Raw genomic sequence first — 17,638 nt, 5'->3', positions numbered from 1 at the left:
TCCGGCCGCCTCGGTCTCCTAAAGTGCTGGGATTACTGGCGTGAGCCACTGCATCTGACTAGATGTTTGATCTTTTATGTTGACATGTTGATATCACTTCCGGTAGCCATTTATTATAACTACTAAATTAAATTTACATAATTGAAGGATCTAAAAAGACCAGAAGTTCAGTAAGATCCATTTTTCTGAGATATTTCTGCATTCCTCTGAAAAAAATAATTTGTCCAAAGTTAACAAAAACAAGGTGTTAAATTTGAGTAGGTTTTGAAAATACTCAGACTTTTTTTAGTCTCAAGTCCTACATAAAATACATTAAAATCTCTTAATTCTTCCAATCCTAGAGCTGGAAAAGTTGAGCACCCTCACTTTACCCAGAGGCAATTTTGTGCCCCAGGTGTCAAAGCTCTTTATCTACTCATTTGCTAAGGCTCCACCAGTACTTCTAGATCAGGCCCTCTTTCACCTGAAGGATTTGCCATACTTCTGGAACCACTTTCCAGGTTCCTTGAAATAAATATCTTCACTTTGCTGGGGATCTTAATTTCTTGTTAAGTAGTGAATGACCCTTCTTTCTTCCCCCCAGCCACAGTCCTATTTCACAGAGGAAGAGAATGACCAGCAAAGATGCCACTCTACTACGGAGAAGTAGCAATTGATAAAAGGTCAAATCTTACAAGGTGCCAACGTGAAGAAAAAGGCCCACTATCCTGCAGCCAACTTAGATCAAAAGTTAATCTGTTTAGTCCTCTTTGCCGGGCTAGTCTACAGCTTTTCATTTTGTCTCTCTTACCACTCCCTGCCTGCCTCATCACCAGGTGGTTGTCGTTGTCCTTCCCGGCTAGTTGCCAATAAAGTTGTTACAAAGTGACCTTGAGTGTCTTCCTTGCTGTACTCGAAACCCCGCCTTCTTCATCCGGGTGCTGCGGCGCCAATAAGAGCCGGACCGCGCCTGCGCGCTAAGCCCCATTTCTTCGACCTCTGCCGCACCCGGTGCCGCTGCCACCTCTCGGGAAGGTAAGTGGAGGACACAGTGAGCTCGGCCTGGCCAGGGCGGAGCAGCGCCCAATAGGGACCCATTCATTGTGCCAGCGCCTCACTGGGCACGGGGCCCAAGCTGACGGGAGCCCGCGGGGCCTCGGTGGGAAGGACAGGCCCCTGGAGGGCACTTGACCTTAAGCCTTTTTTCCTCCGCAGAGAGGAAGCGGGAGAGGAGCCCACGTAGCGTGTCATACAAGACCTCCAGCCGCGTGGTCCCGAAGAGCGTAAGATGTTCGCTTGCGCCAAGCTCGCCTGTACACCCGCTCTGGTGCGTAGCCCAGGCAGGGCCGGGGGACTGAGGTCTGGCTGGGCCTCTTGGCCTGGAGCGTCCACATTGTTGAATGGGGCAGTCTTCGGGCGGCGCACACCGCCCGCTTGGGAACGACTCTCTCCTCACCCATTAACCCATTGCCCTTTTCTTCCTTTCCTCCTAATCTTACGGTATCTCAGCCCTCTCCTCGCCACAAGGGCGATGGAGAGCAGCCAAGGCCTGTCAGGCCTCTCTGGGTGTAGGTCAAACCCTCCTGTCCCTAGGCCCGGAGCGACTCTTTCCTCTGCCTCCTCATCCTTTGTTGGATTGGGGTCGACGCCAAGGTTGGGGTACTGCAGAGGATGTAGGGGCTGCTGAGGCCTAGTTCACCGCAGCAGCGCTTTCCAGTGCCTGTCTGTAGGTCAAACTCGATCCTGCAGAGGGAGGGACTTTGCCTTTCCGTGTGGGGGTGGAGGAAGATGGTGGGGGAACGAGCCCAAAGTCTTTCTTGCTGCCTCTTGAGTATGACTTTCGTAACAGTTTTGCAGGCTTTAAGTGAAGTCTAAATCTGGAGGATTTGTCTTCGAGAATCAGGTCTTGGTTCTGAAGGGATTTTTCTATGACCTTAGTTTAGTGGACACTCAAGGGCAGAGAAGTTGGACCAGAATATGTCCTTATGGTCAGATATTTCAGAGATTATTCTTAAACTGATGTAGAATTGCTTAAGTTCCTTTAAAAAATTTTGTGATTAATGGTCATACAGAAATATCTTGAAAATGGTCAGGGCTCATGTTAACTGCTGGGCTATTTTGAATGGTAAACATTTATAGTGACACTCCTAATGTACTTGTTGGGTCCACTTAAACTTGCCAAAGAATTTGTGGTATTTATTGCTTTTTTCTGACTTGAATTATGGGACTACAATAATAGAAATATCAAAAGCGGTTCATAATCTCTTTGCAACTGTTATTAGAAATTTTATTCAGAGTAGCAAGCTTTACAATTTCATTAGCATGAAATTTTATTAAAATTTCTTCATGTACTAAAAATGACCAAATAGCGAAGAGTCAATACAGAAGTCTTTGATTCATTTTTACTGCTTGATTTTTTTAGAATTCATAGCATCCGAAAAGTCGTTGAAGTCTTACCTGTATTCTTTCTTAATACTGGAATCTTTTTTTTTTTTTTCATTAATAGATCCGAGCTGGATCCAGAGTTGCATACAGACCAATTTCTGCATCAGTGTTATCTCGACCAGAGACCAGGAATGGAGAGGTAATAGCAGCAATAATTGAAATTAGGTAACACTACCAAGTAAGGGTTTTGATTAGAGTGAAGGAAAAAAACTTTATTAATGAGTTTTAGGGCGATTCTTTTCACCCTTCTATCCAAAAAACTAGATGAGCCAAATAGAGAAATTTCTCTATCCAAAACTTGGCCAAGAAATACTGTAGTGTTTATGTCTATTGATTTAAGTTGCCTATATTTAAAATTATAATAGCTACAGTTATTGAAAAATCTACTTTCTTGGGCTAGATGCAGTGGCTCACACCTGTGTTCCTAGCACTATGGGAGGCCAAGGCGGGAGGATTGCTTGAGCTCAGGAGTTCAAGATTAGCCTGGGTAACATAGTAAGATCCTGTTGCTACAAAAAATTTAAAAATTAGCCTGGCCTGGCAAAATAGAGAAGTAGTTATTTTGACAGTATGGTACTTAATTAAAATAGCTACCTGTGATTACTGATACGACCTTTACCTTTATTTCCTGTTTTCTAGGGCTCTACGGTATTTAATGGGGCCCAGAATGGTGTATCTCAGCTAATCCAAAGGGAGTTTCAGACCAGTGCAATCAGCAGAGACATTGATACTGCTGCCAAATTTATTGGTGCGGGTGCTGCAACAGTAGGAGTGGCTGGTTCTGGTGCTGGTATTGGAACAGTCTTTGGCAGCCTTATCATTGGTTATGCCAGGTAATCATTTCTGTCCCTAAATAAGTTCCTTTAAGAGCATGCCTGAAATCATTGGAAACTTAGAAAGCTGCTGTTTGCATTAAGTGCTTACTCTGTGTCTTGCATTATATTTAAAGGGCTTTGTATGCATTATCTCACTTTATTCTCATAACACCATTTGCGGTGTTATTAGAGTAACACCTGTGAAGGACTAGAGACACAGAGGTTACATTACTTGTCCAGGTCATAGCTAGTAAATGTCACAAAATGAATTTTAACTAAGTCTGACTTCAGAGTCTGCATTCCTAATTGTTAAGCTATATTGGGAATATAATTATTAGAGCACATTCCTTTAAAGGATCAATTTATTTAACACCTAAACTGTCAGATCTTAAAAGGTATAGAACATAATTTCAGAGGAATAAGAATGTCAGAAGCCGTCAAAATGTGTGACAGCTCCCTACCTTTATGCTGTATTATCAGGATTGAGGAGAACAGAGTGTGAGAGAGACCTAGACAAATAATCTTTCAGCAGACTTTTCAGTTTACAAAAATCCCCACACTAGTAATCTGATTCTTTAACATTTACCAAACATGTTGAAACTAATATTTCAAAGTAACAGTCGTATGTGGTCTCTTTTAGAAACCCTTCGCTGAAGCAGCAGCTGTTCTCATATGCTATCCTGGGATTTGCCTTGTCTGAAGCTATGGGTCTCTTTTGTTTGATGGTTGCTTTCTTGATTTTGTTTGCCATGTAACAAATTACTGCTTGACATGTTGGCATTCATATTAATTACGGATGTAATTCTGTGTATCTTACTGTGACTCCAAAAACTGTAGTATTGGTGTCATGGAAATATATATTGTTTCCAAAGTCATTTCATTAAAGATGAAAACTTTAATTTCTTCTGTGATTTGTACTTACACTAAGTTTAGATAAGAAGAACGTGCATTCAGGCAGATGCTGTCCAATTCAAAGGAAGCTACAGCAGTTGTTCCACTGATGAAAAATATCCCAATGTAATTTTTATGGGAATTCTTTTATATAGTGTTCTGCACATTGTAATTCATGGGGCTTTTGTTTATTCATATAAAGGATAAATATTTGGGTGTTTTAAGCTTCTATAAAATATTAAAGATAGTTAATACTCAAGATGGTCTTGTGTTTTTAAGACTGACCTCCGAATACATCAAATCAGAACCACCTTCCATCAAATCAGAATTACCTTCCAAATGATTGGTTCTAAAAATAAATCACATAAGCTTTTTAGGGAATGAAGCCTTAAGCTGGGGGATAATGTGATTTTTGTTTTTCAGTAAGTTTCATATTAAGCAATTGTGTGCCTATAATGAATCTTTCATGTCTTTTCAGAACAGGGTCAGTCCAACTAGCAGCTAGCTTTTTACTTGAACAAGACTATTAAAAACCAGATATCAAAAAGTAAACTGAATTGGCTAGATTTTTAAAGCCAAAAGTTGCTGTAAGCCAGTATTTATCACTGTTGCTCACATGTGTATAGTGAGAGTCTTTGGGATGATAGCTGGTTCAACAGTATTTTGCTTCTAATTTATGTTGCTTCTTGATCAAACTTTTCCCATTCAAAGGAAGAAGGTGGTGCTACTATAGACAGTTTTTCCCCTAGCAAATTATACTGTACCATATTATCTATCATCCAAGTTTCAGGGTTTTTTGAAAGTTAAGATGACAATTCGGAAAGCTACATTTTACTTCTTTTAATGCCCTTTGCCTATTTGGTTTCCATTGAGAAAGAGTAGTCAGTTAACAGAGTTCTTCAAGTGTGGTGAGAAGACCACCTCCATCAGAATCTGCTCTTTTAAAAAATAAAAATCCCTAGGTTCCAGACCTACTGAATTGGGCTCCTTAGATATGAGATTCAGCAAGCTGCATCTTTAAAAAGGCATCCCAGGTGATTTTTGTGCATACTGTTTGAGGATCACTAAATTATACATTACCTTCTATAAAGTGAAATGAGGCCCAAAAAAGCTAGAGGTAGAGCTGCTCCCACTTTTTTGTTGATCCATCATCTAGTCTATATCAAATATGAAATTTCTGGAGCCCAAACTATTTTCTTGAACAGCACTACTCAATATTTCAACTGAGCAATGTAAATAAGCACTATTATATGACCCAGCAATTCCATGCCTGGATATACACCCAAAAGAATTGAAAATCAATATTCAAACAAAAACTTGTATACAAGTAGTCATAGAAGCACTACTTAACAATAGCCAAAAGGTAGGAACAACCAAATGTCTTATCAGCCAATGAATGAAAAAGTAAAATACATCCATATAATAGAATATTCAGCCATGAAAGGGAATGAGGTGCTGATACATGCTGAATAAATGTGAGTGAACCCTAAAAACACGCTAAGTGGAAGAAGCCAGACACATGATTCCATTTATATGAAATATCCAAGTAGTGACAAAGCCAATTAGTAGTTACCAAGAACTAGGGAGAGGGGAGAGAATAGGGAGTGCCTGCTTAATGCATATGGGGATTTCTTTTAGGATGATGAAAATTTGATGAATTACAGCTGGTCCTATGGTAGTAGGTTATCAGAACTTAGTCTCATTAAAGTTGGTGTATAGCCCCTCACTGCTAAATTTGGCTTAAAAATAATTTAATTTGATGAATTATTGGTAATGGTTGTACAACATTGTAAATATACTATAATAAATGTCACTGAATTGTACACTTTAAGGTGGTTAAAATGGCAAATTTTACATATCTTCTACTGCAATGAAATACTGTACTATTTAATACAAGTACATAGTATAAAATTTTAAAAGTGATAGGGAAATGCTTAGATTAATAGTCATCTATTCCAAGTGTATTTTAAATAAAATCAGTCTTGGTAATAGACCTGTTCTTGGTGCTGGTTTTGGTGGTTAAAAAGGCCTGAAGCATTGATTTGGAACAGGTTTAAGAGATGTCCCAGCTGAGGGAATCTCCTGAGAATGTAAAGGGACTAGCTGAGCTGTGGCCTGAAAAAACAAGAACAAAAAAAACCCACACACAATGACTCAAACTTTATAAAGGGGAAAGGGAATAAAAAATAGTGCATCAAAAGTTTAACATCCTTGAGTATATATCCTCTTACTTAACTTTTGTTTCTAGTATCAAAGTTATGACATTGAAAGGATATCATTGGAATGCATCTACTCCTAGCAGAAATGTTTATTGTGTACCATTTTTATAGGAAGTACTGCCTCAGCTTATGAGCATTGCAAACAAATATTAATGCCAAATGAATCTTAGATTTTGAACAGAAGCTGATATTTTTCTGTCAAACATGAAATAGATTTTCTATGTTAATACGATGGTGTTGGTAAAATGGTAAACGAGTGGCAGTCAGTCTTAAGATGTTCAGAGGGAGTAGAAATAATTTTATAGTTAACGAGTCACATGAAAAAGTACTGTTTGTAACTTAAGACAAACCTTAAAGAACCATGTCACAAGGACAGGCCAGAAGAGGGCATCTTGGCTAGTGAACAGCATGAGGAAAGGTAAATCAGCACAGCGATAGTACACGAGAAACAAGGAGTTGCCTGAGTATAAGACAGAAATGGTATTAGGTAAGGTTGTAAAGGAAGATTGGGGCCATTTTATATAAACAGGTATAAGAGTGTGGGTTTTATTCATGTGATACTGTCAGTCATTCAAAGTTTAGAGCTGTATTTTAGAAAGGTTAAAAGGAGACTAGGGTATGGGATGGACCAGAGCCAGCAATGAACAGCAGTTCATACTATAGTAGCTTTGCTGAGCTATAATGAGGGCCTAGGATGGTGGCAGTGAAAACAGTTGACCCCTGAACAACCTGAGTTTGAACTGTGCAGCTCCACTCATACACAGATTTTTTTCAGTGTGTTGAAAAATTTTTTGAGGTTTGTAACAATCTGAGAAAACTCTCAAACAATGTAGCCTAGAAATATCAAGAAAATTAAGAAAACCATATGAATGTATAAAATATGTAAATACTGGTCTACTGCATTATTTCCTGCCATAAAATTACACAAATCTATTATAACAATTTTAAATATATCAAAACATGCACATGGACTGTATATTGTGCCATTTACAATTGAGAGAAATATAAATGTAAAGATGGAGTAAATCAGAACTGCATAAAATTAACTGAAGAACATTCTGCACTACTGTAATAATTTAGTGGTCACCTGTTGCTATTATAGTGAGCTTAAGTGTTATGAGTATCCACTTAAAGTGCTGTGTGATGCTTATCTCCATGTGAGCAGCTCATCTCCAGTAAATTCTGTATCACAAAAAAAGTGATCTCTCACAGTTCTTGCATATTTTTCATTGGGCTGGTACAATATTATACATGTTGAATAATACCATGGGACCCATACAAAGTACTACTAGTGATGCTAGAAGTGCTCCCATGAAGCAAAGACATGACATTGCAAGAAAAAGTTAAATGGCTTGATATGTACCATAAAAGAGGACCACAGCTGCAGTTGTCACCATTTCAGACAGACAATTCATCTTGTAAACATGATATAAACTTAATGATATTGATATAGTACTAGAAATATATTTTATGATTTTCTTAACATTTTCTTTTCTCCACCTTTATTGTAAGAATACAGTATGTAATGTATATAAAGTGCAACACTTGTTTATCAACTTTATGTAATTAGTAAGACTTCTGGTCAACAGTAGGCTGTTAGTAATTAAGTTTCAAGGAAGTCAAAAGCTATATGCAAATTTTTGATTGCATGGGAAGTGGAGAGGGATCACTGCTCCAAACCCCCAACATTGTTCAAGGGTTAACTATATTTTAAAAAGAGTGCAAAGGTAGTATCAGTAGGATTTAATGCTAGATCTCAAGAACCAGTTAGGAGAGGAGAGGATGTGTGCATCTAGTTAAGTGCTACTTCCTGCACTAGAGGCTTTACATATACTGTTAACTCTCATAACAACCCTGTAAACTTGGAATAATTTCCAAGATGCAAAGAAAAATAGGCTCAGAGGTTAAATAGTTCCCAAAATCACATAGCCATTAAGTGGCAAAGTCAGGGTCCAAATTTAGATCTTCCTTAAAGCCTAAATCTTCCTTCTATGGAAAGCTCCACTTATACATATATTTTTTTCAATATGTTGGAAAATGTATGTTGGAAAATATGTTGTATCGGCCGGGCGCGGTGGCTCAAGCCTGTAATCCCAGCACTGTGGGAGGCCGAGGCGGGTGGATCACGAGGTCAAGAGATCGAGACCATCCTGGTCAACATGGTGAAACCCCGTCTCTACTAAAAATAAAACAAATTAGCTGGGCATGGTGGTGCGTGCCTGTAATCCCAGCTACTCAGGAGGCTGAGGCAGGAGAATTGCCTGAACCTGGGAGGCGGACGTTGCGGTTAGCCGAGATCGCGCCATTGCACGCCAGCCTGGGTAACATGAGTGAAACTCCGTCTCAAAAAAAAAAAAAAGAAAATATGTTGTATCAATCTGAAAAAACTCTCAGACAAACCATGTAGCCTGGAAATATCAAGAAAATTAAGAAAATGGTATGAATGCATAAAATATGTAGATACTGGTCTACTTCATTATTTACTGCGATAAAATTACACAAATCTATTATAAAATAGATTGTTATAATATCAATGTTATAACACTAGATTGTTATAGTTAACAATATATATAACATTGATATTATAACAACATATTGTTATATCTATTATAACATTGATATAACATTGCTCTGATTTTCTTTTTTAATGATACGGTTAGCGATGACAAGGAAAAAGCTGATTTGAGGAAATGATAAACTTTGTTTTTCACATAATTTTAAATACAAGAAGTATAATTTTACAGATCTGGGCTTGAAAAGAGAAAAAAAGTATGTACAGCACAGACTTAATGTGCATAAAAGTACAGAGCTGCAGTAGGGACCCAGCTCCAGATAGGTAACAAATTGGTAGTGAACATCATTCACCTAGTTTTGTGACTCTCCAGCGATGTTGGGAAGCTTGTTAACACAAACTGATATAAAGAGCAGTGAGGGTTATCAGGGTTGGGCACTGGGAAGAAGAGATAACAGAAGGTAAAAGTGTCTCTAGGCAGACGGCAAATAAGCACACTGTTCAACAGGAAGACCTATGAATTTCAAACCAGGTAAGGAACAAGGGAAGACACAATAAAGGTGATAAATTGAAATAACACAGAGGTTTCAGTAATGTTGAAACTCCGTTTCAATAAGAACCGAAAAATACACAAGAAATTTAAAGAATTTCAGAGTTCAAGATCTTGGAAGTCAGGCAGGTTCAATGAATGATCAAAATTTGTGATCAAGTTGCTGAGTGACTGAAGTTGGGTAGAAATAAATGTCAATGCCATTAATTTTAAGGTAGGATTATAGATAAATGGGAAATAACATTTGAGAACCAAATAAACTGTACTTGTGCTTCCCGCTGTAAATTTTAAGTTCAGTTAGACAAACCGAACTTAAAATTTACAGCGGGAAGCACAAGTACAGTTTATTTGGCGAAATGGTTTAGTTAGTGAGTATGTTATTTAGTTATTTAGTGAACTACAAGTATAGTTTATTTAGTGAATATGGTTTGGTTTGGGTGTTGGGTGCTTGGAAGAGGAAAAAATTGTATTGTTATGGTCCTACCTGCAAAGCCTTTAAAAATACATAGGAAATTGCAAATGAGTTGTTGAGTTCTCTACATTCTGAGCATAGTGACATAGTTATTTCATAGTATAATTCTACTGACAATGTTATGGACTTAACACCCAAAAACATGGTCCATCAGTTACTTGCCCAGTTCTTTACATTATTAAGGGCAAAAAGTATTTTTTCTCTAAAAACTGGTTAAAGTTCCCAGCAAGAATTTGCACTTCTTTCTCCTGAATTGACAAAAGTAATGTATCTCTTCTGAGATATTTAGTGACTTAGATTTTCCATCTCAAGGGAGCTTAAATATTGGAGAGAGGACCTAAGACCAATTGGGTCCCATAAATCCAAGAGCTTTTGGTTGTTCCTCCCATTAGCACAAGCTAGCATCTTACAACTGATTATGGCGGAGACTCCTGAGAGGTCCCATGGTTGTTGTCAGTGGCTGCTTTTAAACAATTGATTTTAGTCAGCACTTACCAGCCATGGAGACTCCAGGATCTCCTCTTACAATTGCACCCCAGGCTTTGCTTCCTCAAATAGCTACACAGGTTGACTGAGTCTCTCAGCTGCTGGACATCTCAGTATTTTTCCCTTAAGGCTTGTATCTAAAGGACAACTCACAGAATTCTCCCACTGCTCTAGAGCTATCTAAAATGTCTGTTACTTTCAAGTTCTCTAACGCTGTATTTAAAAAGCAAGCTTCTAATATTGAATGTTATTACACCCCTGCTCTATTTTCTCCATAGTACTTACCACAATTTCAGTTATCTTACTGTTTATATATGTAGCATGTCTTCCCCTGCCCCTGCACCCAACCACAAGAGTCTCCTGGAGGAACTTTGTCTTATTTATAGTTGTTATCTCAGAGCCAGAAACAGTGCCCGGAATGTTCATGTTCAATAAATATAGATGCTTTATGAGTAAAGAGAGCATTAGGTTGATGGTTGACCTATTTGGCCATCATGGACCAATGAGGCTGTATCCAAGGTAAGAAGGTAACTGAAAAGAGCAGGATGTTAGTCTAAGGACCCAGGAGGATCCATATGCTGACAGACCTCCCTTAGTTTCCAGCAAAAGGATCACATGGCTTTGGTATTATGTGGGCCTCAGGTTGACAAATAGACTAGTTATGGGAAGCCATGAAAGGTAGGAGTGGTACTGTCTATTTTTATTAATAACTTAATATTGTATAAAGAGCAGAATATAATGATGGCAATCCCTCTTTCTAGTGAGTCAGATGAGACAGAAGAGGTGGCATTAGCATCAAAAATGAAAACAAGGCCCTTAAATTCCATTCTCCTCTCTCTGGCTAGTATAAGCTAACTGGTATTATGTGAAGCTAGTATAAGCTAACTGGTATGATATGAAGATAAACATAGCCTTTTTTTCCCCATAATGCCACACCCCATTAATTATAAATTCTTTTGAGAAACCAAGGATTTGGGTTAGAGGGCAGACATCCCTGCACTTAAAATTTCCATAATGACGACAAGTGCTGAGAGGTATCTATAGCATAGGCCATTTCAGCAATGTGCAGGAAGACCCTGAGATGGCAGAGAGAGAAAAAGAGATAGGAGCTACCAAAAATTCAACTACAATGTCTAGGGCCACATTATCCTCATTTCGTCTCTCAGGTATCAGTGGGTTAATCATGTCTTGATTCCCCCACCCCTTTGACATCACACACACACACACACACACACACACACACACACACACCCCTACCTTGATCTCACTAATAAAATGCCAGCTAATCCACTGTATTGGGTTGCATCCTGAGAATACCATGACTATGTAGAGGCACTTTCCCTGATCCCAGGATTAGTTGTACCAAGCACACATAAGGGGTGTAGTCATCTAGGTTTGTTTACCCTCAGACAAACAGAAACTATGTTCTGTAAATTAATTATTAGTGAGAGAGAGAAGGAGAGGGAGTTGAAAGGGAAGATGGAGAGAGAACACACACATACACACACACACACAAACGAGATATGATTTGGCTGTGTCCTACCCCAAGTCTCATCTTGAATTGTAGTTCCCATAATCCCTACATGTTGTGGGAGGGTCCAGGTGGCAGTAATTGAATTATGGGGGTGGTTTCCCCCATCCTGTTCTCATGATAGTGAGTTAGTTCTCAGAAATCTGATGGTTTTATAAGGGGCTTCCCCCTTTGCTGGGCACTCATTCTTCTTGTTACCGCCATGTGAAGAAGGACATATTCGCTTCCCATTCTGCCATGATTATAAGTTTCCTGAAGCCTCCCCAGCCATGCTAAACTGTGAGTCAATTAAACCTCTTTCCTTTATAAGTTACTCAGTCTCGGGTATATCTTTATTAGCAATGTGAGAACAGACTAATAAATATATATATGTATATATATATGTATATATATATACACATACTATTATATATACTATATAGATTATATGTAAAATATATATTATATATACTAATATATAATTACATATATTAGTCTACTAAGATATATATATTAGTCTACTAAGTATATATGTCTACTAAGATATATATATATGTGTACTAAGATATATTAGCCTAAGATATATATATATTAGTCTACTAAGTTATACATATATCTTAGAATTTTTGTGAGCAGTAACAGATTATGGATTAACAGCCCTATCATACCAAGGTGGAAACACCACATTATGTGGCATTTGGAAGATTCTGAGGGCATTTAGAGACCATCACTGATTCTTGTGATATTTAGTTATTAACACTTTCATGATAGAAATGCATTTTCTTCAAATAGCCTCATTTTGTATCTAAAGAATATTAGTTTTATTTAGCAGTCATGTGGGGTTCTTAAAGGAGATTCACTAGACCCTCACTAATTCTCTTACAACTAAGTTGGGTAGATGCATTATGGAACAATACAGGTAAAGAAGAGGTCTAGAAGAAGTTTCCTGCATTTGTAAGGAGAAGACTGTAGAGAACTTTAGGACTCTTGGGGATATTGAGGAATGCAGAATTGAGAACAAAAATGGAAAAGGATAGCATTTTATGAGGATATGAGTAAGTAGTGAGACAAGTTCATAGAATCAGTCCTGAATATAGTAACTACACTCATTTTGACAATGCTGAATGTTTTCCCCACTTGTAGAAAAACTATAGTAAACAAACTGTTGTGGAACTAGAAATATGTGGATAAAGTGAGACCTTTTGTTAAATGCCAGGCTGCCAAACTGCATATATAACAAATATCCATAGTTTCCACCTGTTTCCTGCCCCTACTCATCTTGTTTATTTTTTTCTGGCTTTAGGTATACCTTCTCTTTAGAAAATTAGCTAAAACTGAATTCTCAAAACAGATCAGAGTACTGTTCATATCACTAGTTCTTCTCTTGTCTAAAAAGAAAGACTTTTTAAAAAATAACACGTTCCTCGAATGCATCATGTAGATAATTAACTGCTTGACAACAGACGGAAGTAGAAATGAGAAATTTAAAACCAAAGCTACTGCTCAATTGTATCAACGCTGGAAAAAATAGCTTCAAATTTTAATACACATAAATGGAAAAATAATTGTTTAAAGAAATCGATTCTAACTGACCCAAACGTCTTTTGAAATGTTATAAATATTCTTAGTTCTTTTTCTCACATAAGTCGTTTTGGGAGATGGAGAGAGAAGCATCATTTAATCAATGTTTTCTAGACCTAACAATTGTGATGTCAAACACCGTCCACAATTTCCATCATGAGTAACCTGAACTGTGAGGTTTTGTTGACATAATGTGCCACACTACAATGGCACTACAACATTACTGTTACTATATGGGGACAGTACTTTCATTTTAAGTACTACAGTGTTAATAATTTGGTTTCTTAAGTAACTAAAATTAGTTTTAAAAGAGGACCGAATTGGCTTACATATATATATGCAGTCCAGAAACGTATTAAAAAGTCAGTGCCATTACAATTTCACTTTTATGACAGATATTATTCTTGAACTTAACTCTAACACTATCCCCTAAAACTTTTCAACGATTTTGAGTGTGTTTTATGTTAATATATAAACTAATTCATAATTGTTACAGACTAGAAATCCGTATTTAATAAACGGAAAAAATAAAAGACACTGAAAAAAGTCTTATATGAAGAGTTAATGTAAATTTTCAGAGGGGCCCCTGCTCATACTTTTCAACCTGTGCTATTTTTTGAATAACCAACATCCCTACAGCTAACATTGAAATCCCAAGGCTGTGTGGGGTTTTTTGGAGGGAAGGGATGGGGAACTAACAGCAAACTCCGCCTCTCCCACATCTCACCTTACCCGAAACTCCCCGTCTCAGGCTCCCGGGGAGGCAGGGGGTGGGCCGAGGAGCGCAGACTACTTTTACCAACCTCCCCACCTAGTGCTGGGAAGTGACGGCCACGGAGACACCGGCTCCTGGGGCTGCGCTCAGAGGACCCATCCTGCTTTCCCTCTAGCAGTCTTTCCGGAGCTCACCTTTCCCCCACGCGAACCGCCAACGCCCTGCCTTGCCCTCCACCGCCGCCTGCACCAGCATCCCAGCCGGCAGCCAATGACAGCCTTCCACAGCTCCGGGTTTGCAGAGGTAACGCTCCGAGGGCCCTCTGGTCCCGCCCCCTCCAGAACTGCTTCCCGCCCTTCAGGCTCTTTGTCCAATCATCAGCGCCGATTGCTCTTTGGTTACCGCCCCCTTCTACCCGCCCTGCTGAAGACCCGCCTTCTTCCTTAGGCCTGACGGAATCACCTGACTCGGAGGCGCTCCTCAGAAGGAAGGCAAGAAGGGGCGTGTGCATGGAGGGGAGGGGCGCGAGAAAGAAGGGGGGATGCCGGGAGCAGGGCGGGGAGAAGGGTTGTCAGTCCTATCTCGCGAGAGAGGACGGAAGCCTGTGGGAGCCCGTGGCCTTTAAAGTGCCGTTCAGCCCTTTCCTCCAGGGGTGGTTTGTAAACACGGCTGTGCTCAGGCCTCCAGGGCGACCGAAAGGATCCCGAACTAGTGACCTGGAAGGGTGAGTAACAATGGGCAGAGGGTCGCAGGGCTGGAGACTGTAGGGATACGGAGAAAGAAGGCGCTAACATGGCGACGTCGCTCAGCACAGTCCCCACCCCCTGTTTCCCATCACCTAGGGTGCTCCTGACGTGCTCCCTAGCCCTTGAGGCAATTGTGGCTGTGCTGCCACCTCAGCGGTCCGCGCGGTATCGGCTTTGGGAGCCTGACTGGCTGGGCCGGACCGTTAGGTAACAAGCGTTCGTTGTTCCGGCCCCTCCCTCGCGCGCGCTTTCCTAAGGCAGAAGAAAAAGGAATAACGGCTCCTCTTAGACCCCTCCCTCCGAATTATCTTCCCCCTGCTTGGATCAGTTCAGAGGTCTCCGGGGCGCACGTCTAGTCCGCCCTTTGCGCAGGGAGATCGCTCCCACCCACAGTCCTTGGGTTGGGCAGGGAGAGGGCCCACTCTGGTCTCCCCACCCAGTATTCGAACGATTGAGGACAGTGTGTTTGTGATGGTGGCGGGGAGGAGGATCGGGAGGCGCGGCTGAAAATAGGATCAGGGTCCCTGGCTGCCGTGCAGCCTGCAGTAAAGAATGTGGAGAACCTGCGAGCTGGAAGTCGGCCTTTTCTGTCCTTTCCTCCACCCTCACAATCCCGGTAACCCCCACTTTTTCCCGGCGGGGCGGGGCTTAGGTATGGGTGCAGACTGATTCTGGTATTTTCCCATATATATATACTTTAATCTCTCTGGGTGGACAGCAGAGCTTATGTAGAGAAATAATTTGCTTTTCGCTAGTGCCCTAGGGACCAGAGCCGAGAGGGACTGTGTATGTGTTTTCTCTGTTCGCTAGTTTAACCGAACCTAGGAGGAAAAAGAGGAGGAGGAGCTGGGGACTATTTTTGTTCCCTAGGTAGTATAAAATTGGTTTTCCTTAATGGAGAGTCTTAAAACTGGGGAGGCCAAGAGCAAAACTACTGTGAATATCATGGAGTAAAAGAGATTACTCCTGATGAACCTTAGGCATCAGAAATTTTAGAGAAAGAAGTCTTTCTCTTAAAATTCAACACCTACTTTATATAGTGATGTAAAGCATTTCTTTACTTGTACCTTCAGGTTTTCTAATACTTTCCTGGCTATTATTTAATTGGTACTTAGAGATCGACTAATCCCTAAATTATTTTTTATAATGTGAAAGTTTAAATTTTTTAGGGGTTTTAAATTATGGAGACAGTCACAATGCATGCATTTAAGATACATATTTAAAGTTAGAACAAAAATTGACGTCCTTTGAGCACACATTTTGTCTTATTTGAAGAAACATCAGCACTAGCGTAATCATTTGTCAGTAACAGCCATTCTAGGTGTAATCTTTAGCCATATAGCTTTGGTCTCTTTAGTCAAAATTATGAAGGTAAAGCTTTATTTATAAAAGCTTGTTAAAAAGTCAGATCTCTAGGTTTAAGTCCCCTAAAATCCAAACACAGAAGCAGTTTTATCTTGTATTTAAATTTTATATTCTCAATTGAGGAATCCATCGTAAAAACGTTGTTTCAAAATTATTGGAACATCCTTGTGAAATATATTTTAAAAATACAAATACCCCTCTGTAGATGAAGAAAGTTCATGGGTCTTTAAGGCCATCAATAATTACATAACAGTTAAGAATACTACTCTTCGTAAAATAATTTCTAGGAATCTATTAAATTTACCTTGATGTGTATAAGAATTTCTGAAAATCTTCCAAATTTACCGTGATGTGTATGTTGCCTTCCTAAGACGTTTAATCTTGCTTTGAGAGAATGGTACTGCCATTGAGTTTTAAGAAATGATTTAAAATGTAATATTGTAGAAATTTAGAACATAGATGTTATGTATTTTAACAGTAAGGAAGGAGCTTTCAGGGGTTCTGTGTGTGTGTGTGTGTGTGTGTGTGTGTGTGTGTGTGTGTGTGTGTAGGGTACATAATACCTTCTTAGATCCAAGTGCATTCCCTGAAAATCCTCTATAAAAACCTTATCCAAATGTTTATTTTGTATTTGGGGCACTATATTATTATCAGTTAAATATGTAACCCAGTAATTCCTGCAGTTACTTTTCTCTTTGGCGTTGTTTTTTATTTTTAAGCTAAGTTAATAGTAGAAATGGTTGTCAGTGGCCGGGCGGAGTGGCTCATGCCTGTAATACCAGCACTTTGGGAGGCCAAGGTGGGCGGATCAGGAGGTCAGTAGTTCAAGACCAGACTGGCCAACATGGTAAAACCCTGTCTCTACTAAAAAATAAAAAAATTAGCTGAACATGGTGGCTCGTGCCTGTAATCCCAGCTACTTGGGAGGCTGAGGAAGGAGAACTGCTTGAACTGAGACCCGGGAGGCAGAGGTTGCAGTGAGCAGAGATTGCGCCACTGCACTCCAGCCTGGACTACAGAGTAAGATTCCATTTCAAAAATAAAAAAAGAAAAGAAAAGAAGCAGTTGTCAGCACTTTAACAAATAATAGGGGGGAACTTTTTACTGGTACTCAGGATCTGGAAGCTCTATGAATATGGTTGAAAAATATGCCACATATCACATCTACATATAACTAGTATTAACTCTTCAAAAATAATCTTCATTTTTTTCTACCCAAATTTTTGTATTTTGGAAAACTTGGGTTTTAATGATACATATGTTCTTGTCTGGTAAATTGTTAGATCAGGTAAACAATCTCATCAGTGTGTGCTGTTTCTACTCGTTTTGTCTTCAAGCTCTTCCTTCCAATA

The 17,638-nt window shown here is 39.4% G+C and overlaps 2 protein-coding genes across 4 annotated transcripts in view; both read left to right on the top strand.

Annotated features, from left to right (window-relative positions):
• Positions 1 to 352: 352 nt before the first annotated feature.
• Positions 353 to 6,119, top strand: ATP5MC3 (ATP synthase membrane subunit c locus 3). The gene is made up of 5 exons (XM_017538268.2): positions 353 to 1,014; positions 1,195 to 1,306; positions 2,486 to 2,563; positions 3,064 to 3,257; positions 3,880 to 6,119. Exons 2-5 carry the CDS (start codon positions 1,268 to 1,270, stop codon positions 3,992 to 3,994), a joined length of 426 nt encoding a protein of 141 aa, XP_017393757.1. The 5' UTR covers positions 353 to 1,014; positions 1,195 to 1,267; the 3' UTR covers positions 3,995 to 6,119.
• An 8,596-nt stretch (positions 6,120 to 14,715) lies between these two features.
• ATF2 (activating transcription factor 2) overlaps positions 14,716 to 17,638 on the top strand; it is a 91,335-nt gene continuing 88,412 nt past the window's right edge. For 2 of the 3 annotated variants that reach the window (XR_005201792.1, XM_017538260.2), the window contains exon 1: positions 14,732 to 14,899. The gene's annotated coding sequence lies outside the window, so the exon portion shown is untranslated. Of the gene's footprint in view, positions 14,900 to 17,638 lie in introns of all 3 variants that reach the window. The other variant, XM_037741916.1, reaches the window with a different exon arrangement.

The sequence above is a fragment of the Cebus imitator genome, unplaced genomic scaffold (assembly GCF_001604975.1).
Source record: "Cebus imitator isolate Cc_AM_T3 unplaced genomic scaffold, Cebus_imitator-1.0 Scaffold110, whole genome shotgun sequence".
In the NCBI taxonomy this organism is placed as follows: Eukaryota; Metazoa; Chordata; class Mammalia; order Primates; family Cebidae; genus Cebus; species Cebus imitator.
Note: the sequence above shows the minus strand (reverse complement) of the source record. Positions and strands in the feature narration are given on the sequence as shown.